At 41.3% G+C, this 26,448-nt stretch overlaps 1 protein-coding gene across 2 annotated transcripts in view; it reads right to left on the bottom strand.

Moving 5' to 3' along the window:
- The window catches only part of LOC134540858 (cGMP-specific 3',5'-cyclic phosphodiesterase), a 274,843-nt gene that overhangs the window by 77,598 nt on the left and 170,797 nt on the right, over positions 1-26,448 (bottom strand). For both annotated transcript variants that reach the window (XR_010076524.1, XM_063383866.1), the window contains exons 7-10: positions 18,694-18,852; positions 16,269-16,358; positions 11,685-11,828; positions 2,316-2,387 (exon numbers count right to left, since the gene is read on the bottom strand). Coding sequence is in view for 1 of the 2 variants with exons in the window: in XM_063383866.1 (XP_063239936.1) it covers positions 2,316-2,387; positions 11,685-11,828; positions 16,269-16,358; positions 18,694-18,852 (465 nt within the window). In the remaining variant the exon portion in view is untranslated. The remainder of the gene's footprint in view (positions 1-2,315; positions 2,388-11,684; positions 11,829-16,268; positions 16,359-18,693; positions 18,853-26,448) is intronic.

Genomic DNA, 26,448 nt, shown 5'->3' with positions numbered 1-26,448 from the left:
ATTTCGCAGATTCGTCTGGCTTCAGAGTAGAATTTAAGGTAATAGTTGTGCTCAACATATGTTCGCTTTCCCATTGGTTGATTTCTTAGCGAGGCCATGTTTATCCTTGTTAATTGGCACTAACCGATTCGCCTACTTCTCTCCTAGCTTGGGGGTCGTTGGCTCACGGTTATAGAGGGGCGTGTTCAAATAACTGCGGGCCAATCATGAACACAGTGTGAGAGTGTGAAGGTTTGCATTCTAACTTGTGACTAAATTAATGCGCGAAATTTCCGTGTCTCTAGTTATGATACGTAAATTTATTGTAAAATGTTTTTATACAAATTGTCAAAATTCTAATGCCAACACCGGAAACAAACTCAGAGTTGGGAGTTTAAAGTTGCGAAATGATGCGAAAGTATGTAAGAAGTATACGAAAGTATGTGAACATTTACTAGAGTTTTGAAAATTGTGCCGCCACCCCCTGTAGGCCTAAACGTCTGTGAAGGTGTTTCAATTCAAAGCTTTGTTTTTTTTAATACCCCGTACCATTGAGTAATATTCGTTAACATACGTTACACAAGTTGACTCAGTTACCTTCTTACTTAATTTACACTGTGATTATATCATTCTACTTGCTGCAAAAAAAATTGGTTGTCTGTAAAGTCAGTTTACGGACGATAGTTTTAACGTGACAACGTCATAACAAAACATTGATGAAATGATTGCATACTTTTATGAATAAAATTGAATCATTTTTATTGAATTATCACTATTTTTTATGGATACAAAGACAAGGAGTGAAATGAAATCTACAATTTAATTGATAAATTTACTTTTATTTGCACTCATTAATTCAAATATGTTTATTACTTTAACGAAGAGATTATTTTAACTATAACTTTTTATATGTTTACTATGTAACTTCTTCCAATCTGTGTTATTCTGTTAAGAATAGGACGATGATAGGAAAAGTAGGAAACGAATGGCAGTGTTTCAAGTTTAATGTGCCTCGGAAAAGTCAAATCGATGGTTGTTCCAATCGAGTGGAAGAGAGATAGATGCGGCGCAAGCGTACAATGAGCGTAACAGGACATAGCGTAACGGGACAATGTGCGTCACGGGACACTTTTTGTGCGTGCAGCCGGCGTTCATCGATTTATCAGACGTTGTCACGTCAAAAAAAATGGTTCACTTCAAAATACGCTGCGGAAATTTTATCCGCATTGGCAGAAGCGCATAGGGTGTGACGCAGGCCTAACAACACAGCTAATCATTGTCTGTGCTTCCCGTGTTTCGCACTTAAGTCATCAATTTTTCTTTGTGGATTATGTATTTTTTTGATGTGTAACATCTAGCTCTCGGTTTACGGCAATTGGTATGGGTAATTTAGTGAATGCAACGGAAGTAACATTTAACTGAAATGTGTAACGAACCAAGTGCTGCCATCTGTGGCGGATGGCACGAACCAAAGTTCACAAACCCAAAGGGAAACTTTACGGTATTAACAGTTTAGTGATTTTTTAACAAGATAGGCAGCATTTGCATAAAATTCCTTGTCGGATATCAAGCTCCAAAAGGGATTTAATTTTTTTTTTTCAAGTTTTTTTTTGCTTGTTAGCTTTGCTAATCAAACTATTCGATAGCATCCGCGGCTGCTCCGGCAGCGAATTCTAGCGGCGGGCGCGGAAACTACGTGTGATTCGCGTCCAGAAACGCAGATGAAAACACCAAATTTGCGTACATTTCTCACGCTAGGCATTATTGACGTGACAACGTCTAATAAATTGATCAACGCCGGCTGCACGCACGAAAAAGTGTTCCGTTACGCACATTGTCCCGTTACGCGGTGTCCCGTTACGCTCATTGTACGATTGCGCCGCATCTATCTCTCTTCCACTCGATTGGAACAACCATCGATTTGACTTTTTCGAGGCACATTAAACTTGAAACACTGCCATTCGTTTCCTACTTTTCCTATCATCGTCCTATCCTTAACAGAATAACACAGATTGGAAGAAGTTATAATAGCAAACATGTATAAAAGTTATAGTTAAAATAATCTCTTCGTTAAAGTAATAAACATATTTGAATTAATGAGTGCAAATAAAAGTAAATTTATCAATTAAATTGTAGATTTCATTTTACTCCTTCTTTGTATCCATACTAAATAGTGATAATTCAATGAAAATGATTCAACTTTATTCATAAAAGTATGCAATAATTTCATCAATGTTTTGTTATGACGTTGTCACGTTTAACTATCGTCCGTAAACTGACTTTACAGACAACCAATTTTTTTACGTCGGCGAAAGAGAAGATGCGGCCACACTCACCTCTCGTCGGCTCAGCGGAGTCCTGTCTTGCGTCATCTTGCTAGGCCGCTCCAGGATCTTCTCCAGGTGACTCTGGAAACGACAGGAACGCACCAATGAGAGCCCGTTCCAGGCATCGTGTGGCCACGTCTGCACGATTACTCGACAAGTGCGTGCTGGGTGGATCTTTAAGGTTTCACAATGATATTAGAAATGAACAGAAACAAGGTGTGAATCCGTCTGTATATAATTACTCCATACTTAGGAAACTTATAACAGATATTAACACAAGTATTAACATACGATATCAATCACGTACTTAAACAGCTCTCAGGTATATTCAGAAAGAAGAAAAAAAATATGGGCCAGCCCTAAATTAAATTATAAAAAGTTTTCATCAAAAAAATACATAAACCAATAAAAAAAATACAAATATGTTTAAACCATCCCAGTATATATTCTTGAAGTCCAGAAATGATGTTTATCTGATGAACTTCGTCTGACGGCGTAGTTTAAGAAAGTTCAGAAAAGGTTAAAACATACAGTAGCACCGGAGGTAGGGGCTTCGTTTCCCGGAGATCAATCGGGAACATGATGCCAGGGCACATGTGTGTTGTTGAGGAAGGGTGGTGAAAATGCCAATTCGGTGGTTTAAAATTATAATAACAATTTAAAATAAAGTTTCGAAATTCCTAATTTCCGGCACAAGTGTAAGAAGCCGTTTTATTTCGACATGAATTTCCGACAGGAATCTCTGTTCGGGCGTCACCGCTTAAAACTCGTAAACTATGAAATATGCAGAGTTGAAGTAAACATATCGTAGTAGAGCGGACTTTGCTCGTGGCATTTACGTATGAGTCTAGAGACCTGAAAAAATTCGCGGGTTCATTTCGCGTTATGCTAAAATTCAAATAGTTATACCTTAGTGCTGCATCTGTCATTGGTTCACTGTTAATCTGGACGACTTAGGGCCAATTAGAGACCCCTCACTCAATAGAGGTGTCGAATCACAGGCCACCCAGTCGAGACGACTCACAAGTCAGCAGCCAATGAACAGTTGGCATTTTCCCCGAGTGTGTAGAGGATATTGGAGTCTATCCTGGAGGTCATTGAACCCGCGAATTTTTCGGGTCTCTACGTATGACTTACCCGGTTAACATTTGCAATGATGACGTAGTTGGTGGGGAGCGTAGAACTGAAGTCAGTGAGAGCTGTGACTCCGATAGTAATGGACAGATTTGATTTAAAATTTAAGTTGCTCGTGAGTGAGCACTGAGTGACGCTAGTTGAGTAGACTAACTATAAAGTTACTAACTTTGGTTTTTTGGAGTAATTAATAGAGACCTGCAAAACTCGCGGATTCATTGACCTCTAGGATAGACTCCACAGTTATTTAAATACTCGTGGAAATAACACCTGTTCATTGGCTACTGACGCGTGAGACGTCTCAACTAGGCAGTCCGTAATTCGGAACTTTCTTGGTTTAGTGTTTCCCATTGGCTCACAGTTCCCCAGATAAAATGTGGGCCAATCGCAGAAGCGGTACGAAGGTATAGTTGATTTGATGCTAGCCTATCGCGAAATGAATCCGCAAATTTTGCATGTACTCTAGTAATTAATCGCAAAGTGCCTAAGTGAAAACTGGTTGTGTTGGAGGAAAGAAAGAAAACAAGCGGAATAACCCCAGCAGAAGCAATTAAAAACGCAGAGAATTGTGGTGGGTATCGAACGAGGCAGACAGTAGCCGAGAGAAATGAGCCGGTGGCAAGACGAGCCCCCAGAAGAGACACGAAATCTGCGCTCGAGCGAGCCTCAGCCTTGCACCTCGCGAGAAGCGACGGGGAATGCGAGAGTATTAAAAGGCAGGAGAACTTGTAATAACCACAGTAGGTGGTGATGATGGCGAAACTGAGATTTATTTAAAAACAAGAAGAAAAAAACATGAATTGTGTTTTTAAAAACCCTGGTTTTACTTGAAATAAAATGTGGAACCCCACATGGACTTTTTTTAAAAAAAAATAACGGGCTGTTTTTGGAGAAAAACTGAAAAAAAAAATATCTACATGAATTGGGTTTACTTGAAAGCCTAAGTTTTACTGAAAGAAAAGTAAGGAAAAAAAACATGCTATGATTAAAAAAAAAAACTGAATTTTTGCCAACTCTGGATCATCAGACTCAAAACGCGCTACTTCCTGTGTAGTTGAGTAGTTCAAGATGTGTTGCGAAAACTAACCTTGCATTATCAAAAGCACCATACCTACCTCCTTAACAGAAATCTCTCAATAATTATTATTATTATTTTTTAAATAAATTTGGATGGAGGGGAATATAGTCCCACCCACTATACTCCCCCACTCATGACGCCACTACAGCAAAAGAGGATCTATTCTCGTCCGGTTCCGAAGGCCGTGGAAGTTAATAGCGTTGTTCCTCCGAGGCGAAAACGGGCGAAGGAGGAAGAAGAATCCACCGAAAATAAAAATACGTAGGGACGTAATTAAATTTTTTTTCCTCTCTCTCCTCCCTTTTTCCGAAAATGGCACAAACGAGCACACGGGAAATAATGGGATCAGAGAGGGTTAAAAAAAAAAAAAAAAGAGCAGCGCCTTTAATTTATTTTTGGCGGACCAGGGCCGGAGAGGAACAGTCTTGGGTTCGGGACGGGAATAGCACCGCGACCTGGGATCACGTGGGAAAGGCGCAGTGGCCCCCTTGGGCGTCAGACCTTCTTCGCTCCCCCCCTCCCCCCCAAAAAACCAGGGCCAAACCCACCGCCAAGCATCACCTCTGGGACTGACCTCACCGAAAAGGCAGGACCACGCGGGAGGTCGCGTGGACTCCCGGGTTGCCTTTCCCCCCCTCCCCCTCACCCGAAGAAACCTGGCTCCACAAGCTCTTTAAAAAGTCAGAAAAAAATCCGAGGAGAGAAAAAAAAAATATAATCTAAACTCTAAACGCCGGTGTTCCAAAACACAAAAATAAACGGTTAACGTATTAAATCGTGTGCTACGCCTGTACCCCAAAACCGCATTTCCTATGTAGTGCGCAATAGGTAGGGGCAGGCGTTTTTCGCGAAAAGATCTCAACACTTATTAGACTGCAACAAGGTATACCTGAACCCGTGGTTACTTCCTTGTGATGGCGGCCGTCTGCGAGAGAAGTCGTTGCCTTATTTGACCGAGCCACTCAGGGCGCGTTTATTTTCGCACTAAATTACCGTGATTGGATTTGTTACAATCGATATGTATCTGGGAGAAACTCACCCAATCACGAAACACAGACGATGCTACAATGTTTTAACTTTTAGCTAGTCTCGAAATCTTTTCGCGAAATTTGCATGCCCCTAGCGATAGGACACGGCCAGTCCCTTGGTTTTCATGGAACGGATCTTGATGCCCCATCAGTAGAGACCCGGAAATTTAGCGGATTCTTCTGGCCTCAGGATAGAATTCAAAGTTATAGGTGTGCTCGACCCATGTTTACATTCCCATTGGTTGATTTCTTAGCGAGAACATTTTTATCCTTGTTATTTGGCACTACCTGATTCGCTTACTTCTCTCCTAGCCGGGCATCATTGGCTCGCGGTCGTAGAGGGGCGTGTCCAAACAATTGCGGGCCAATCATGAACACACTGCAAGAGTGTGAAGGTTTGCATTCTAGCTTACGACTAAATGAATGCGCGAAAATTCCGTCTCTCTACCCATCAGTAGAGACCTGTAAAATTCGCGGATTCATTTCGCGATAGGATAGAGTCCAAATACTTTTGACATTATTTTGCTTCAGTGATTTGGCCACAGTTTATCTGAAGGACTCTGGGCCAATGAAAAATCTTTAACAAAAGAATTAGCGAATCACGATCATTCCAGTCAACAGGTGTTTCGAGTCGGTAACCAATCAGCAGATGTAATTTGCACGAGTGCATAGAGGCTCATGGAGTCTATCCTTTAGGGATTTGAAATCGCGAATTTTACAGGTCTCTACCCATCAGTTGCCGTTCTGTTTCCCCAAAACCCGCGCATGTGCAGAGAGCTCCCTTTTTTCGTATCTGGTCATTTTCGTGATGATCAGGGGGACGAACGTACCAAGCGTGTTGTGGTCTGCCAAATTACGTTTCATGACAACGAAACTATCCATGGAATACATTAAGTTCGCGTTTATGGACATGACAAGAAAAAATAGAAACTTTAAAAAAAGAGGGTTGTCTGTAAAGTCGATTTAGGACGATAGTTTAACGTGACAACGTCATAACAAAACATTGATGAAATGATTGCATACTTTTATGAATAAAATTGAATAAGTTTTATTGAAATATCACTATTTTGTATGGATACAAAGAAGCAGAGAAATGATATTTACAATTTAATTGACAAATTTACTTTTATTTGCACTCATTAATTCAAATATGTTTATTACTTTAACGAAGACATTATAACTATTTACATTTTTGCTATTTAACTTCTTCTGATCTGTGTTATTCTGTTAAGGAATGGACGATTATAGGAAAAGTAGGAAACGAATGGGAGTGTTTCAAGTTTAATGTGCATTGAAAAAGTCAAATCGATGGTTGTTCCAATCGAGTGGAAGAGAGATAGATGCGGCGCAAGCGTACAATGAACGTAACGGGACAATGAGCGTAACGGGACAATGAGAGTAACGGGACAATGAGCGTAACGGGACAATGAGTCATCCTTTTTCGTGCGTGCAGCCGGCGTTCATCGATTTATTAGACGTTGTCACGTCAAAAACTTTAATTGAAAATTTAAGAAAAGGACGTTTTATTTTAGTGCTGATGGTGTTGTTACCTCCAGTATTTTTGGCCGTAAAAATTGCGAAACTTCCGCTGCTATGCGTTGAAACAAGTTTCTAGCCTCACGCATTGCACCGTTTATTAAAACTGTTGCATATCTGTTACTTCACTGGGATTCGGTTAGGACCACGTTCTGGAATATGGTCTGCGAGTTAGGTTACGGCTGTGTCCCAGACGGACGGTGCTTATTCGTTACCTTGCCCAAACGTCTTGGAATACCGCCCTTGGTCCGTCATTGAACTTCACTTGTCGAAAGTCAGAAACAGTTCGACTAAAACTTTACTCTTCACTTGTTCTGAAAACAGCCAGATCATACATACTTTGCACTTCAACCATTACCGAAAACCGTTCTGATCAAACATTAACTCTTTAAACAGTCCCGAAAAAAATTCCAAGCTTACTTTACTTGCAAAATGTTTCGAAAATGGTTCAGGAAAAAAAAAAACTTTATCGTTTGTCTGTCAGTAACAGTCAGAGCAAACCACACTCTTCGTCTGTCGGAAACAGTCCGAGAAAAATTTACCCTACAAACTGTTCCGTAAATAATCCGAGCTTACTTTACTCTTCACAGTTCCAAAATCATACCGAGTAATTTACACTTTTTAAAAGTCTTGAGGACAGCCAGAGCATATTTTACTCTTAAACTGTTCCGAAAACAGTCAAAGGAAAACTTTCATTAGGGCGCTGTCCCAGAAGGATAAAAAAAAGCCCCTGATAATTTTTCTTTCTCTAATTTCTTAGTCACTTTATATGTTTTTTTTATTTGAAAGGATAAAATTTATTCTATAAACCTATTATAATACCCCAGCTATTCGGCACGCCTTAAATGATCTTGTAGTAATAAACAGTGGTATTTACTGATAGTGATTTATTTACAACCCAGTACAAAAAGAGAAAGGAAAGTAGGTGGCCACAGCCAATTAGGAAGTGGAACTGGCTATGTCACGTTAAGAAATGTAAAATCTAAACTAGCGTAAAACTAATCCATGCGATAGACCTTTGGATAGGGGCAAGTATTTTTCACGAAATATATTTTCGTAACAAGTTGTGTGTGTCTCAACATTGTAGCATTGTGTGCGTGTTGTGATTGGTTCAGTTTCTTTAAGTTACGTGTCTACTTTTGGCATACTTCTGTGCGTAAGCAAACGCATCCTGAATGGCCAAGTAGGACAAGGCAATGCCTCCTCTTACTGACGGCCACCAATCACAAGTGAGAAACCGCTGGTCCTGGCGTGCCTAATTGCAGTCAAATGAGCAGTCAGGTTTTTTTTTATGTAAAGTACCTGCATATACTTATCTTCAACATTGAAATACACGGGCTGTTTTTATTTCAACTTTCGATGTGCCATATAAAAAAAATACAAATTTACTAATAACATTATACTTTTACTGCCAAAAGTTCAGCAGGGTCTTAATTATTTTTCTACATATTCGCCAAAACGTTCCAGACATTTGTCATATCGTAACACTAGCTTCTCTATGTCTTCTTCCAAGAAGTTAGCCGCCAGTGAATAGAGATACAGGGCCAGCGCCTGGATCTCCCTCTCCCTCACGACGCCGCTGTGAGGCGGGTGGACTAATAGCGCGGCGCACTGGCTCCCGCGTCAAGATGTATCGCAAGATTTGCGAACAGTGGGACAGAATGCGCCGCGCTATTAGTCCACCCGCCTCACAGCTGCGTCGTGAGAGAGAGGGAGATACAGGCGCTGGCCCTGTATCTCTATTCACTGGCGGATAACTTCTTCGAAGAAGGCATCGAGAAGCTTGTGTCACGATATGACAAACGCCTCGATTGTTTTGGCGATTATTTAGAAAAATAGGTAAGACCCTGCTGTACTTTTTGTGATAAAATTATCATGTTATTTAAATATGTCTTTCCTTTTAAAGCCCATCAGATTTTGAAAAAAAAAAAAAAAAAAAAAACAGCATCAGTAAGTTTCACTGCATTGATGAACAACAGTCTTCCCTTTCAAAGCTAATAACAGAACAAGTTTCTAGAGTATTGTTGTTAACAAAGTAATCCTAAATAGACAACCAGAAACAGAAGCAAAAAAGCTTACAACATTAAACGTTAACGCCAAATCCAGAGATTCGGCCCATAGGAACAAACTGCGAAATTCGCATGGCGACTGGCAGCGGTTCAAATAAATATGCGCTATTGCTCATTCTTTTTTTTTCTGTCTAAATTCCGAACACAAAGCAGAAAAAAAACTATAAAGATAAAAAAAAAATGCGAGAAACGGAACTAAGTATATTGTGTCTAGGTTGAAAAGTCTAACAAAAATATCTGAAAAGCCAACTCATTGATTGGCCCGTATCCAGTGAAAGAAAAAAAAAATGTTTTCGAACATCAAGTGGCTATGCTTATTTTAAAACAATCGAACTGCAGCGTTCTTACGGGAACGTTTTCACTCTCACGTGAAGTACTTTAATTGATGGAGGAGGGGGTGGGGAGAGGGGGGGATGAGAGGCTGAAACCCCAGAGTGCACAAGTTCTTGAAGTGCCGGTTAAAACTTTTTTTACGGAAGCCCTAACCGAACTTGGCTTTTAAATTACTTGACCGCCCGTCGCTTGCCAACTTAGTAGGGGAAAAAAAAGCTTCATCCACCAAAAGGCCAACGACACGGATTTTTTTTCCCCCGCGTATAGAACTCGATACTTGGCACGTTTGGATTCACGACAGCGTGGTTTTAATTTCAGGAGAGTTAAAGCTAGGGAGTGTGGGTGTTTTCAATATTTGCTATGTAATTGATTGGAGTTGAAATGAGAACGACCACACCCTTACTGGATAGCCAGGAACGTAACTAGACTAGTCCCCCCCCCCCCGCCCCTTCCCCAACCCGACACCTTATCATAACGCCACCACATATTAAATCAACTATTCCAAATAACTTTTGATATGGCCTACGATTTGGATGGTAAATAAATAGATTAAATTGCAGTAATTTTAATTTTTGAAACATTGCATTTTAACTTCGAATTAGTAGTCAACGTATTTTGTGTCTTAAAAAAAATTCATTGTTAAATATTGAAAATTTTATTTCGTTAAGTAAAAAAAAAGGTTTTAAATATTTGACGATGAAGCTGTATCTGTATGTATCTCTCAATACAAATAATTCAGTTCATCTGCTGTCAAACATATTTTTTTGTGTTCTAACACTAGGATAGTCAATTAAATATCTATAGTAAAATGTTTAGTGGCTCCCCCCTTTTCCCAAATACTGGGCCCGGGGTACAGACTGTAGGTGACTGCTACCCTGATGATGGCGAATAAAACGTCAACCGAAACGCCGGCCGATGTCTTTACTTTTTACTCGGCTACAACACATACGGTTTCGATAGAACGTTGCTGTACGCCATCATCAGGAAAGCAATATGTGACTAATACCCTGATGATGGCGACTACAACGTCAGCCGAAACGCCAGCCGATGTCTTTACTTTTCACTCGGCTACAACACATAAGGTTTCGATAGAACGTTGCTGTACGCCATCATCAGGAAAGCAATATGTGACTAATACCCTGATGATGGCGACTACAACGTCAACCGAAACGCCGGGTGATGTCTTTACTTTTTCACTCGGCTACAACACATAAGGTTTCGATAGAACGTTGCTGTACGCCATCATCAGGAAAGCAATATGTGACCAATACCCTGACGATGGCGACTACAACGTCAACTGAAACTTCGGCTATCTCTTCGCTTTTGACGCGGCTACAACACAAACGTTTCGGTGGAAATTGATATTCGCCATCATCAGGGAGCAGCAGGTGACTGTTTCCTGATGATAGCAACTACAACGTCAAACCGAACCGCCGGCCGATAGTCTTTACTTTTTTACTCGGCTACAACAACACATAAGGTTTCGATGGAACGTTGCAGGAACGCCATCACGAGAGTAGAGACCTGCAAAATTCGCGGATTCAATGACCTCCAGGATAGAGACTCTACCACACTCTACACACTCGGGGCAAATGCCACCTGTTCATTGGCTGCTGACTCGCGAGTCGTCTCGACCGAGCAGGCTGTGATTCCGACACTTCTATGAGTGAGGGTCCTCTAATCGGCCCCTCATTACTCCAAGTTAGGGATAGGAAAAATTCGCGGGTTCAATGACCTGCAGGATGAACTCCATAGTTCTACGTACACTCCGTCAAATGCCACCCATCCATTGGCTGCCGTCTTGTGAGACGTCCCAACGTAGCAGCCTGTGATTCGATAAAGCTTTGGTCGGGGCGTTTCTAATTGGCCCAGAGTCATCCAGGTGAGTTGTGAGCCAATAGCAGAGGCAGCACTGAGCTGTAACTATTTGTATTTTAGCTTGTCGCGAAATGAACCCGCGAATTTTTCCTATCCCTACTCCAAGTTAACAGTGGACCGTTTGCAGAAGCAGCGCTAAGGTTATAATTGTTTTAAAAAATTGTGGGACATCACGAAATAGAATCCACGAATTTCGCAGGTCTCTACTCGTGAGGAAGCAGAAGCAGTTGGGGGACTGGCGAGCCTGACGATGGCGGCCGCGAAGTCGACCGAAACAGTCGGGTCCCCCCTCTCGGCTTGTCCTTGTAGTTTCCAGACTCACCGCCACACAGCACTCCGTGTCCAGCAGGAAGACGGCGCATCGCTCGCACTTGAGCAGTTCCCGCGCCTCGGTCATGATCTTGGTGACGAGGCACTCCAGGTTGTTCTGCTCCTCGAAGATGCTGCGCGCCAGGTTCAGCAGGATCTGCATTTCCCCCACACACACACGCGAACACACACACACGTGAGCACGTCTTCATTCCCCCTCCCTATCCCCTCCTCACAGGAGGGAAGCCATCACTTCACAGGACGAGAGCGAGACACACCCGAAGCAGTGGCGTAGCCAGGATTTCTTTTTCGGGGGGTGTTTACTTAAAACCCTGCCCCCGTACTAGTGAGGGGGGGTCCGGCGGCCCTCCCCCGGAAAAAAATTTTGATTTTAAATGTGCAAATCGGTGCTATTTTAGCACTTTCGTAATTAAAATATTGGCTTTAAAATAACACGAATTTGTGTCACGACTTGATGATCTTTTTAACGAGACACTGTTGGAAACTCATTGCCGAATATTAAGGGTTGATTTTAATGTGCAAATTGGTGCTATTTAAGCACTTTCGTAATTAAAATATTGGCTTTTAAATAACATGAATTTGTGTCCCGACTTGATGATGTTTTTTTAACGAGACACTGTTGGAAACTCATTGCTGAATATTAAGGGTTATCGGCTCAAGGGTTTCTTTCTTAGTTTCATCTAAGTGCGTTTGCAACAGCTGGACAAGTGTAAATTTTGTCATAAGTACAAATATTTATATTTTTTAATATTTCGGGGGGTGTTTGGACACCCAAAACACCCCCCCCCCTTGGCTAATCCCCTGCCAGGAACGGGGGTTTAGGGGTTCTAACCCCCTCCCCCCCCCCTTAGCCATCATTTTTTTCTCATCTGAAAGCAGGTTAGCCAAAAGCCCGGGTGCCTTTCTGCTATCACCGGCTACTGCACTGGAGGGGAAGAGTAAGCGAGCCCTACCGATTCTCCATCCCTTCCCCTACCCCTGTCGCGAGCAGAAGCTATGAGGTTATGACGCCATGACGGGTCCCAAGCTTTCAAATATCTTACACCTACTGTATTTAACCAGCGCGGTAATTATAAGCAGGTGGTGACTGGGTAACTCTTCAAGCTAAAGCTAATTGTTTCCCAGGAATAGGCCAGTTCTGCCGAAACCCAACCATTTTTTATTCCTTTTTTTTTGTATTGTCGAGCTTCGAGCATGATTTATGATTTTGAGTGGACGTGGACAAGGCACTTGGTTTGATTAAAATATCTTTAATTAATTTCTTACTTCATCACTCAAACAATTTTGTTATTAAAAAATAAATAATATTTTTATCATTACAATATTTAAAGTTAAGTACCGAAAACTGCTGAAATAGCACTATTTTACACCTTAAAATCCCGGACCCCACGCTTTAATAGGGGGGGGGGGGCATGCTTCTTAACCCCCCTCCATACACAAATACTGGCTACGCCACTGACCCGAAGGTCCTCGAAGTTCATGCTCGCTTTTTTTTCGTTCTATCTCATTGTATAAACCGGTGTGGCATTAAATTTTGCGGTCGATTAGGATAGGTTAGATACATTACAAATACTTTAAAACATCATGGATGGTTGGTTATATTAGGTAAGTATAGCTGCATTAAAAATACTGTAAAATCATTTTATGGTTGCTTAGCAAATAACTTTTTAATAAATGTAACTATCCAGGGCCAGGAAACCGTTTACATGATTTCACAGTATCTTTAAAGTAGCTATCCTAAAAAAATCAACCGTCCACAATGTTTTAAGGTATTTATAATGTAGCTAACCTAACATTTTACAATGAACAAAAAAAAAAAAAAGCACGATCGGGCGTTTGGCTCTCTGTCTGTGAAAAGAAGGCTTCCCCTCCCCCCGACCGCTCAACAACCATCCCGATCCGCGCCCAGACAGCGCCGTGGTCAGGATTCTGAGGACCGAGAGAATCTTTAACCATAGAGCACCGTCTACGGATTGCAATGATATATTGATATATCAGAATCATCGATATTTCATTGTTAAAATATCGATCATTTAGTATCGACATTTTTTTCCCAATTATATCGAAATTTGAAAAAAAGTTCTCAAATGAAAATAAGAATGAAAGCTTAGATTAATTAAAAATAAATAATTCTAATTTTGACAAAAAAATATAAATGCAGGTATTTATGCTAGTTTCCGTTAAGCTAACTACTACCATCAAAATCATATGCAAATAAATAATTGTTCGATATTTTTACTATTCATTAATCTCATTTCTACATGTTTGTTCTTGCCTTGGCCTTAAATCTCCAGAAGTCTATAAGAATAAAATCGATAAAAATTACTTACAATTAAAAAAAACTTAGCGAATAAACTACTGAAACATATGAAGTAGGTATTTTTGAATATTAAAAAATATATAGAAAAAAATAAAAATTAGTTATTTTCACTTTTGTTAGAAAGAGGTAAACTTTTATAATGTAATTCCTTTATATTAGCAAAGAAGTATATATATATATATATATATATATATATATATATACTCAAACAATAATTTTATAATACGTAAAGCATGGGTAAAATTTTGTATTTAATAACAGACCGATTAATAAAAAATATCGATTTTTTCAGATCGATATTATATTGGTATCGATATAATTCAAACGATATATCGAAATACCGATATCACGATGTGTTGGTAAGTTTTGCCATCCCTGTCCTGGACAGAGTCAAGAGTAAAAGTTAGTTTATCTTAAACTAACCTTTTGCAGCGCACTTAACAATATTAGGCCTTAAAACAAATACTTAAAAATAGATTTAAAACTCGTTTAACAATATACAGTATACTATAACCCATGTTTTATTACGGTAGTTATAATAACCGTATAAAACTACAACCACCATGTTATTAAATGCAAATAAGGGGGGGAAAAAGATAAACAACCTATGTCTTTGAAAAACCTGTTTTAAAACTGATAGTAAAAAGAAAGCTTTAATTCGTAAAATTTTATGATTTTTAAGGGGGAAAACTGGAAAATGAAACGGGTGACTAACGATTATCCGCCTGGAATCTGGGCCTGGGTACAGTATAATGAAATATTGGAAAAATTCGCAGGTTCAATGACCTCCAGGATAGACTCCAAGATCCCCTGCACACTCGGGAAAACGTCGTACGTTCATTGGCTGCTGACTCGTGAGGCGTCTCTACTGGGTGACTCGTGATTAAATACGTACTAGCAGAAGCAGCACAAAGGGATAATCATTTGAATTCTAACATGCCACGTAATGAATCCACGAAATTTTCCGGTCTTTTAAGTATAATAACTATATTATTTTTTTCTGTATGAGTTAGTGTTTAGTTTTCTTTAATACTGAATATTAAGAGAAAATTTATTGCCGCGTTAGAATAAATATCAGAGAATAGTATACCTTTTGCTCTAAAAAAGAAATTTGAACATTTTTGTATTTTGGTTTTTATTTGACTGTATTTGATACTTTGTTCTAAAGTCAACTGACTGAGAAATTCGTTCAAACAAGTCATATATACATATATTAGTGCTATTAACTTCGTGATTCACATGTAAAGTTTGCTTGAAAGACGTCCTTTCAGTAACGCGGGTGCAAACACATTTCCTGTCGCATCTGTGAATGAAGCCTGACGGGCTATAGTGGAGAGGAAATACATCACTGTAGCCCACTGAGGATTACGATAAAGCTTGTGAAATAAATCCTCTGTGACCTTATGTAGCTAAGTTGTTAGAATTTTCTTATTCTTTATTCGCTCGTGTGTTTGTGTGTTTTTTAAAAATCCTGTAACTGAAGGTCCGTACACCAAACCAGCGCCTCTCTATCTCTATCTTTTTCTCTCTCTTGGGTTCTAAACGTTCCCAGAGTCTTGATCGCGTGGGGTGACGTAAGTAGGACGCCATTGTTCGTGCAGCTTCGAGAGTCAAGTCCGAGAATGGGGGAGGGGGTGCACTCCTTTGATGACGCGACACTTCATGAGAGATTACGGGGTTAACTGAGGGGTGTAAAAGAGGAACCGACCCGCGAGCTGCGAGTGAATGGAAGAGGGCGAGGGACTCCTTGGCGAGCGATAGCGGGCGACGAGAGATCGGACCATCCGGGGACGGTATCGCAAGGCGGACGAGCGGCTAGTGCGAAGTAGTGCCAAAGTAGTGCCGAGGTAGTGCCGAGGTAGTATCGAGCTAGTGACTAGCTAATGCTGAGGAAGTACCGAGCTAGTGCCGAGCTAGTGTCGAGGTAGTGATGAGGTAGTGACTAGCTAGTGCTGAGGAAGTGCCGAGCTAGTGCCGAGCTAGTGCCGAGCTAGTGCCGAGCTAGTGTCGAGGTAGTGATGAGGTAGTGACGAGATAGTGCCGAGATAGTGACTAGGTAGTGACGAGGTGCGCTGTAAGAGACGAGCCGATCTCAAGTGAGGAGAAAAAATAAAGGGACTTATAAATTTACGACTAGTGACCAGACATTTATAATTGTTGTGATTCAACTAGCTGGTTATTGTTAATATATAACAAACAATCCTTTCCGGAGCAGTGTTCCACACTGATAACAACTCGCTAGTCAGTGGAACGTACCTGGTTCCTTCGGAACTCCAGCACAGACATCTCGAACAGCTGAGCATTCTGGATGCCAATGCCACAGAAGGTCAGGTAACGCTGGAAAACCTGCGGACACACAGAGAAACAACAGCTCCCAGCACACAACATAGAGAGCAAAATATATATAATGGGGGTGTTCGCCATCACGCGCATTTGAAAATAAACTTCACACTTCACTAATCCACAAAACAAAAATTTAAAAAAATTAATTCACTTGAGTGATTAAACTAAACAATGAGTAGAGACCTGTAAAATACGCGATTACAAATCCCTAAAGGATAGACTCCATGATCCTCTATGCACTCGTGCAAATTACATCTGCTGATTGGTTACCGACTCGTAACACCTGTTGACTGGAATGATCGTGATTCGCTGCTAATTCTTCTGTTAAATATTTTTCATTGGCCCAGAGTCCTTCAGATAAACTGTGGCCCAATCACTGAAGCAAAATAATGTCAAAAGTATTTGGACTCTATCCTATCGCGAAATGAATCCGCGAATTTTACAGGTGTCTAACAATGAGATTACACAATGAAGTTTGTAACAAACGTGGCAACGAAATTTAAAAAAAAAAAAAATTCAGGGGACCTCACAGTTGTCTGACTCAGTACTTTATTGGTTATTTATACTATCTCTCTCTCTTGTATATAATCGAATGCCCCACTCCTAAGGGTTGAAATTTTTTGTTACGCTCTATGAGACACTTTCAGGCCATTGTCTCCTCATTTTGTATATTAAGTTAGTGGTGATGTTTGTAACCTCACGTTTGGCAATCATTAACGTTCTGTACGAGTCAGAACATCGACTGCAGGTTCCTCACGGAAAAAAAAAAAAATTAACATGTTTATACGACTTAATGGTCTAAAGTACTTTCCAAGGCTGGTATATACACCTTAGAAGATAAAGATTAAAAGCCCCACGAACCCCCCGAGCCTCCCGAGCCTCGCGAGCCTCGCGAGCCTCACGAGCCTCGCGAGCCTCACGAGCCTCACGAGCCTCCCGAGCCTCACGAGCCTCACGAGCCTCGCGAACCTCACGAGCCTCGCGAACCTCACGAGCCTCGCGAACCTCACGAGCCTCGCGAACCTCACGAGCCTCGCGAACCTCACGAGCCTCGCGAACCTCACGAGCCTCGCGAACCTCACGAGCCTCACGAGCCCCTTCAGCTCCACGAGCCCCACGAGCCTCACGAGCCTCGCGAGCCTCACGAGCCTCACGAGCCTCACGAGCCTCACGAGCCTCGCGAGCCTCACGAGCCTCCCGAGCCTCACGAGCCTCGCGAGCCTCACGAACCTCACGAGCCTCGCGAGCCTCACGAGCCTCCCGAGCCTCACGAGCCTCGCGAGCCTCACGAGCCTCGCGAGCCTCACGAGCCTCCCGAGCCTCACGAGCCTCGCGAGCCTCACGAGCCTCCCGAGCCTCACGAGCCTCGCGAGCCTCACGAACCTCACGAGCCTCGCGAGCCTCACGAGCCTCCCGAGCCTCACGAGCCTCACGAGCCTCACGAACCTCACGAACATCACGAGCCTCTCGAGACCCACGAGCCCCTTCAGCTCCACGAGCCCCACGAGCCTCACGAGCCTCACGAGTCTCGCGAGCTTCACGAACCTCACGAACATCACGAGCCTCACGAGCCTCGCGAGCCTCACGAGCCTCCCGAGCCTCACGAGCCTCGCGAGCCTCACGAGCCTCACGAGCCTCACGAGCCTCACGAGCCTCCCGAGCCTCACGAGCCTCGCGAGCCTCCCGAGCCTCACGAGCCTCACGAGCCTCACGAGCCTCCCGAGCCTCACGAGCCTCACGAGCCTCACGAGCCTCGCGAACCTCACGAGCCTCACGAGCCCCACAAACCTCACGAGCCTCACGAGCCTCACGAGCCTCACGAGCCCCACAAACCTCACGAGCCTCACGAGCCTCACGAGCCTCACGAGCCCCACAAACCTCACGAGCCTCACGAGCCTCGCGAACCTCACGAGCCTCACGAGCCCCACAAACCTCACGAGCCTCACGAGCCCCACAAACCTCACGAGCCTCACGAGCCTCGCGAACCTCACGAGCCTCACGAGCCCCACAAACCTCACGAGCCTCACGAGCCTCACGAGCCTCACGAGTCCCACAAACCTCACGAGCCTCACGAGCCTCACGAGCCTCACGAACCTCACGAACATCACGAGCTCCTTTAGCTCCACGAGCCCCACGAGCCTCACGAGCCTCTCGAGACCCACGAGCCCCTTCAGCTCCACGAGCCTCACGAGCCTCACGAGCCTCACGAGTCCCACAAACCTCACGAGCCTCACGAGCCTCACGAGCCTCACGAACCTCACGAACATCACGAGCTCCTTTAGCTCCACGAGCCCCACGAGCCTCACGAGCCTCGCGAGCCTCACGAGCCCTTATTCACCTCGACGTCGCGCGGCGTGAACTCGTTGCTGCCGTTGGTCTTGTTGATGATCTGCGCCACGCCGATCACCTCGCCCTCGTGGTTGCATATCGGCATGGAGAGTATCAGGTTCGTCCTGTAGCCCGTGCGCAGGTCGATGGCGCAGTTGAAGCGCGGGTCCTGTCGACAAGCCAGCGACGAGTCAGCGACGAGTCAGCGACGAGTCAGCGACGAGTCAACACCCGGAGTAGAGATGAGAACAATCCCCACCCTCCCTCACTGCAATCTGTATAAGTAGGGACCGGAAAAATTCGCGGGTTCAATGCCCTGTAGGATGAACTCCATAGTTATACCTTTGAATATATATACTGTATAGAAGTCGCCAGCCCAGGTTAAAATTTCTAACACGGTTTGAGGTAGTTGGTTAATTCACCGCCGCAATCGCCACCATCTCTAGGGCATCGACTTGTGGTGGTCCCTAGCGGACAAGTGTCGAACTCTTCAAACAACCCTTCCCCCTTCCGTTGAACGACCTTGAGCTGCAGTGAATGAAGGGTGGAGGGGTGCGGGGGAATGACAGCGGGCGACAGTGCTGCGCTCTGACGTGTAAATAACAACCTAAGACGATACAGGGCGTTACGGCAGCGCCCTGCAGCGGTGAAGTTCCCAAGCTGCTCATCATAAGCTTCTGAAAAACGTAGAGTAAATCCTATCCACTCGCGACTTCTATACAGTATATATATTCAAAGGTTATACGTACACTCGGTCAAATGTCACCCACTCATTGGCTGCTGTCTTGTGTGAGACGTCCCAAACGTAGCAGCCTGTGATTCGATAATGCTTTGGTTTGGTGTTTCTAATTGGCCCAGAGTCATTCAGGTGAGTTGCGAGCCAGTAGCAGAGGCAGCACGCAGGTATGGTATAACTATTTGTATTTTAGCCTATCGCGAAATGAATTCGCGAATTTTACCGGTCTCTATGTATAAGATACAAGACAGTACCCGACTGAGATGTGTAACATCTAACCTCGGTTAACGAGCAAATTCACGTGTTCTCACGTATTCAAATACGCTTATGACACGAAACTCTCGGACACGAAATTTAACGTTAGAATTCTTTAAAATAGGCCCTAATCACGAACATGATTAATATAACGCGCAAATTTTGTATTTTCAACTACATTTCTTGACGCGTATCACACGTAGTTTCCGCACACGCCGCCAGAATTTGTTTCCCGGAGCAGATACGTTTTTGACGATAGGATCATTCGATTTGCAGAGCGAAATTTTTAAAACGATATAATGAAACTATTCCGATACCAGCAAAAAAAATTATAGAAAAAATAGGTTGTTTGTAAAGTCGGTTTACGGACGATAGTTTAACGTGACAACAACATAGCAAAACATTGATGAAAAGATTGCATACTTTATGTATAATATTGAATATTTTTTATTTTAATAATAAAAGAATAAATACTTGAAATTATACTAGTAATCAGATTTTTAAAATGCAAGAATAATTAACATTTATTGCCAAAGTTGTTGTAATAAGCAATGAAAACCACATTAACTTTTCACTTCACTTTATAAACAGTCGAGTGGTAGAGAGATAGATGCGGTGCAAGCGTACAATGAGCGTAACGGGACACAGCGTAACGGAACAATGTGCGTAACGGGACACTTTTTCGTGCGTGCAGCCGGCGTTCATCGATTTATTAGACGTCACATCAAAATTCATCAAACAGTTATTAAGTTTCCCTTTGGCTTTGTGAACTTTGGTGCACGCTATCTGACACAGATGGTAGCGAGATGTTTACACATTTCCGTTCCATCCACGAAATTACTTCACCAAATGCCGTACACTGAGAGATCAGTTGTTACACATCATAGAGATGAGCTTGTGGCCACCATGCGCGTTATAAGTGAAACTTTACCGTTAATAAATATAGGATATTTTAAGGGTAATCTTATATTTGAAACACGTGTAATATCGTGCGTGTGGAAATATAACTTAATTTACTGTCCATGTCCATGTCTTCAATGGCATCTAAGAATAAATAAATGGGTTTCTGATAGATAAAATATAATACATAACCCTAGTGGAAATGCCTACCTATATAAATCGTCACAATTCTAATGCCAACTTCAAAAATTATATTTTCGAGTTACGAATTACAAGTTTCGAAAGTATGTAAAAAAATGTAAACGTATAAAAAAAGTATGGAAACGTATCCAAAAAGTATGCGAAAATATATAAATATATGAGAAAGTGTGTTAAAGTTTACAAAAGTATTTGAAATTATATGCAATCATGCGATGATGCTGTCATATGTAACTGGCTATGAAGATTTTTCAATTAAAAACTTTTTTAACCCTCCCCCCTTCTCCAAAGAGCAAAATTTGTTACATACGTTGTACACATTATCTACGTTACCTACTCACTTCTGTAACCCGTGATTCTGATATTACTCTTCCGGCTGTAAAAAAAAATGTGTTCTTTGAGTCCACGCGCGACAGAAGTGAAACTTTTTGCTTATTAGTTATAGACATAAATTACTAATATTTTTTAGTAGAACGAGCCTCACGACCCCACGAGACTCAAAAGTTTTTAACTCCTAACCCTGCGCCTAATTATTAGATACCGCGACTTAATATTTTTGCTACACAATCACAAATTACCCTACTATTGATAACAATTCAAAATAAAAACATTATAAGTTATTTTGGGGGGGGGGGGGGGGATTTTTTAATTGGGTAACTTTACATAGTAAATATATTAATTTGCTAATTGACCACGTTTTTACTTTAATTAGCAATATTTTTTCAAATAACTTCCTGAGATAGCAAAGTAATTTTTTTATGTAAATAATGTAGTTGTTCAGTTACTCCAAAAGCATTCAATATTAATCGAGTTCGACGTAAATATAAAATAATCACTCGGAACGGGACATATGAACTTATAATGTAAATTTAAAAAAAATGGAACAAAAATATTCATGTAAAACTACAGATATTTGTAAATTTGTACACCTACATGAAAACAACTGTATCCTGCAAAATAGTGTTCTCAGTAATAATGGGTTTTATGCTTCGAGTTGTCCCAGTACTTTCAATAGTTTAATGTTATTTGTGAACCGTTCCCTGAATAGCTTTCTAGTATTAACGGCGCAAAAATTAATAAGCACTATACAACAAAATAAAGACAAATTGTTCAGTTTTATCATATCTTTCCAATGGTTCAGTAACATTATGCTTGAATAAAGCATCAATCTTCGCATGAAATAGGCCTACTCAGTATTATCTCGATAGAAGTGTTTTTACACATGCAAACAAAAATAACCATAGACATTGGTTGTACAAAGTTACTGTACGTTTCTCGTAGAATCTGGTTTGCAAAAGGAAACGTTTCGTGAAATTACGTACATAACCTTTTTTTCCTTCTGTGCGGATGAGATGTGGTGTTGTCTTTTTTTTTTTCTGGAGAGTCTCACTAGGGTACACACCGTGAAGGAAGGACAAGTGGGGAGGGGTGTTGTCTGTGGAATTACCGTCACTCATGTGGTGTCTGCGCCTGAGATGCCACCTCAGGGGAATGAGAGAGCTGGGTGGAGTTAGGATTGTGAGGAGGGGGGTGAAGGACGGAGGGGAAGTGAAGAAGAGGAGAAAGAGAGAGGGGACTGTGGGAAATTCGCGACGTCACAAATCCAGACGCCTCGGCGTCTCACTTCTGCGTGACCAGGGTTGCCAACAGCGGCGGAAAAAGAAAAAAAAAGTAATTCGCAAACCTGAAACTATTGCCGAAATCAAAAAATCGTGTCAAAACTAACGATAATCTTCCATATATATATGCTTTCCATCATTAAATTATTATTTTTTTTTCTTTCTTCACCAATAATTATGTAACAAACTTGTGCTGGCTGACAAATCAGAAGACTTCGTGAAGAATGCGTGGCTACCAGTTAATTTAGCCATTGAAATAATTGGTATGATTTGCCTGATTCCGATGAAGCAGATAAATAGTATATATATGGTGTTTGGTTTGTAGTTCGGAATAGGTTTGGACATTTTAAATTTGGAGTGTTGAGTTTCTTTATTCTTGTAAACAAAGAACATCAGTATATCTTGAAATTGCATTTTTTTTTGTGACAGGTGTTGGCGTTAGTACTAATTAAGTCGTGTTAATAAGAAATTTACTCTCACCCGTACGGAAATATTTTTGTGCAATCGGGGTTTCAATTAATCTTTGGAAAAAGGTTTGCATGGAGTAAATTAACCAATTAACTCAAAACATGGATTACGACTTTATTAATTTGTTGTGTTGGTGATGCTCATGAAACTAACAAAATAATAATAACTAACAGACTAATAAAACTAATAATATTATTTCGTAAAGCACCTAGTATGTAGTTACTTTTCTATTCCAGTAACCAGAGTGAATTAAAGCTAATCTGTTCATTTCTGTTAAATATTTTATTTTATTAAAGAAGTCGTAAAAATATGGAACGTTTTGATTCGATGTGTTGTTATTTGGAAAACGGAGAAGGACGTGTGTTAAAGTTTAATTTTATGAAGTTGCTGATATGTGTTACTATCAGAAGTAATGTTTTTTTTTACAGATATTCAAATAAGCTGAATCACACTACAGTGTAGAACTTTTTTTTGTACTTTTACAAGGATGGTCTTTAGAAACTCAGTTGTCAACGATATCACTTGTAAAATTGCAAGGCAGATCTTTATAGAATTTGTGATTTTACAAAGATCTGCCCTGCAGTTTTACAATTGGTATATTTGGCAACTCAGTTTCCGAGGGTTTTGTTTTGTTAATATTACAAAACCTTTTTTTACAGTGTATGCAATATCAGGGCGTGGTCGCTTTTACTTTCGCATTAGCCAATGAATCTCTCCCATTCTCTCTCGTCCACCTCTTTATCTCCTCTCTTTCACACGGTTAAAGCGTTGCGCGCGCACACAAACAAAAAAAAAATCATTATTCCACTAAAAGTGGGTACCTCGTATTTTGCCACGTTTTTATTAACTCGCTTTCTTGTCCGTCTGTTAGCTTGTCTGCGTTCGGTACAAATTTTGCAATCGATCCTAAACTAACTTCCCGACGAGCTACATACTTGAAACTTTTAACATAGCTCATAAAATGTATGCCAATGCAATAGTAACTCATTTATTATCTGTCTGCTTGTTTGTCTGCCCGGTACAAATTTCGCAAAATAAATTTTAAACATAACTCTCCGATGAACTAGATATTTTAAACTTCAAACGTAGTTCAGCATGGATGACAATGCAATATTGAATTTATGACTTCTTTATTTTATTTTTCAGGGAAAAAACCATTAAACAGATTGATAAACTATTGGTAGGTAGGTATAACAATTCTACATGCCAGATATGGTCAGGTGAAGAGAAACTGAAATAATCCTTAAATGTGCCAAATGTCTATCATAATCTCTTTAAGATGTTTAAAAACAATTGCCAAATTTCACACACACAAGACTGAAATCAGGAAATTAATGTTTAAATAGATAATTTTTTATACTTCGTTTTTAAAACGGACTAAATAGTTCTCCTAGCCCCATACATATTTTAAACCCATATCTACAAATGCCTAACCCCATAAACATTTTCCTGAAAAATTTGTGGTTGTGAATTTTAATACCTATGAAAAAACTTGTAAGCTTTCAAAATTAAAAAAAAATCGTGGGGCGCATGCAATATATTAATGATACATGAATAGTTCACCTGAGTCACTAACAATTATTGCACTGCAAATTATATGAACTTTCATGATAGTTAGTTAGGAATTTGTATGGAGTTAGGAATTTGTATGTGGTTAGGAATTTGAATGGCGTTAGGAATTTGTATGGGGTTAGGAATTTGTATGGGGTTAGGAATTTGAATGGCGTTAGGAATTTGTATGGGGTTAGGAATTTGTATGGGGTTAGGAATTTGTATGGGGTTAGGAATTTGTATGGGGTTAGGAATTTGTATGGGGTTAGGAATTCGTATGGGGTTAGTAATTTGAATGGTGTTAGGAATTTGTATGGGGTTAAGAATTTGTATGGGGTTAGGAATTTGTATGGGGTTAGGAATTGGTATGGGGTTAGGAATTTAAATGGCGTTAGGAATATGCATGGGGTTAGGAATTTGTATGGGGTTAGGAATTTGAATGGCGTTAGGAATTTGTATGGGGTTAGGAATTTGTATGGGGTTAGGAATTTGTATGGGGTTAGGAATTTGTATGGGGTTAGGAATTTGAATGGCGTTAGGAATTTGTATGGGGTTAGGGATTTATATGGGTCTAGGAGATATTATTTTATAATTGGAATTGCTTGGTTTCTGGGCTGTAGCCGCGTCGAAGGCGAATATATTACAGACGTTTCGGGAGCAGTTACCTCTCATAGGCAGTAGGTAACAACTGCTCCCTGATGATGGCGACTGCAAACGTCGACCGAAACTTCGGCGGTATCCTCCCCTTCGACGCGGCTACAACCCAGAAGCCAGGAAACTCCAGAAAAACGAACCGCGAAAGCCTGCGAACTTTATATTTTATATACTTCTTGGTCAGTTTTATAAACATTGGATACGAAGTTTTTTTAAATTCAAACGATGTTTGAACACACGCCTACTTTATTTCACAGAGAACAGTTTTTATTGCTACCACTGAAAATTTTTGTCGATACAGGTGCCACCAAATATTTAGCAGTGATAAAAAAACAAAACAAATATGGTACTACTGACGCAACAATTTACTACTGACGGTGAAAGAGCAGTGAAAAATTATTATTATTTTTTTTTTGTGGCGACCATCATCTTCGTTGAAAATTAAATACGCTACACTATCTATACTAACTATAGTCATCAGCCATTTTGAAGAATCGCAGAAACACAACTCTGTCGCTCAGCAGACAGGGAATTAAAATACCCAAAGTATGTATGTATCTGTGAAATCTACATCTTTTGATGCAACTTTAAGAACTATATTAACGTTGTGCCATCTGGTTTACTCATTAATAGAGACCTGAAAAATTCGCGGGTTCAATTCTTGTTATGCTAAAATTCAAATAATTATACCTTAGTGCTGCTTCTGTCATTGGTTCACTGTTAATCTGGAGGACTGAGGGCCAATTAGAGACCCCTCACTCATAGAAGTGTCGAATCACAGGCCACCCAGTCGAGACGATTCACAAGTCAGCAGCCAATGAACAGTTGGCATTTGCCCGAGTGTGTAGAGGATATTGGAGTCTATCCTGGAAGGTCATTGAACCCGCGAATTTTTCCGGTCTCTACTCATTAACTAGTGACCCTCTTGTACTGTGGTCCGGCGAGTTCCTGAAATATAACTCCATCCGCAGGACGGGAGTCCTCAGGTCGACTGGCAGCAGAGAGAGAGAGAGAGAGAGAGAGAGAGAGAGAGAGAGAGAGAGAGAAAGAACACTCGACCGATCTCGACTCTCCGTCAGGACGCGTCGCGGAGTTCCTCGTTGCCACGAGAGGGAGGACCATGGAGGAATGCCAGGATCTCGGCAGGACACGTCGTAAACCCGCAGGATTCGGTCCGGGGAGTGGGGTGGGGTGGGATGTTCGAGGAGGGAGTAAGAGGGAGACGAAGAGAGAGAGAGCGAGAAAAAATAAAGGAAGAGAGGAACGGGGGCGTACAATCCGAGCAACGAACTTCCCAAGTGGTGCTGCAGGCGTGAGACAGAGAAAAAAAAAAAGGATGAAAAACTTGTCGAAATGAAGATGGGGTGTGTTGGAAAAGGGGTGG

This window comes from Bacillus rossius, chromosome 17 (genome assembly GCF_032445375.1).
Source record: "Bacillus rossius redtenbacheri isolate Brsri chromosome 17, Brsri_v3, whole genome shotgun sequence".
In the NCBI taxonomy this organism is placed as follows: domain Eukaryota; kingdom Metazoa; phylum Arthropoda; class Insecta; order Phasmatodea; family Bacillidae; genus Bacillus; species Bacillus rossius.
Note: the sequence above shows the minus strand (reverse complement) of the source record. Positions and strands in the feature narration are given on the sequence as shown.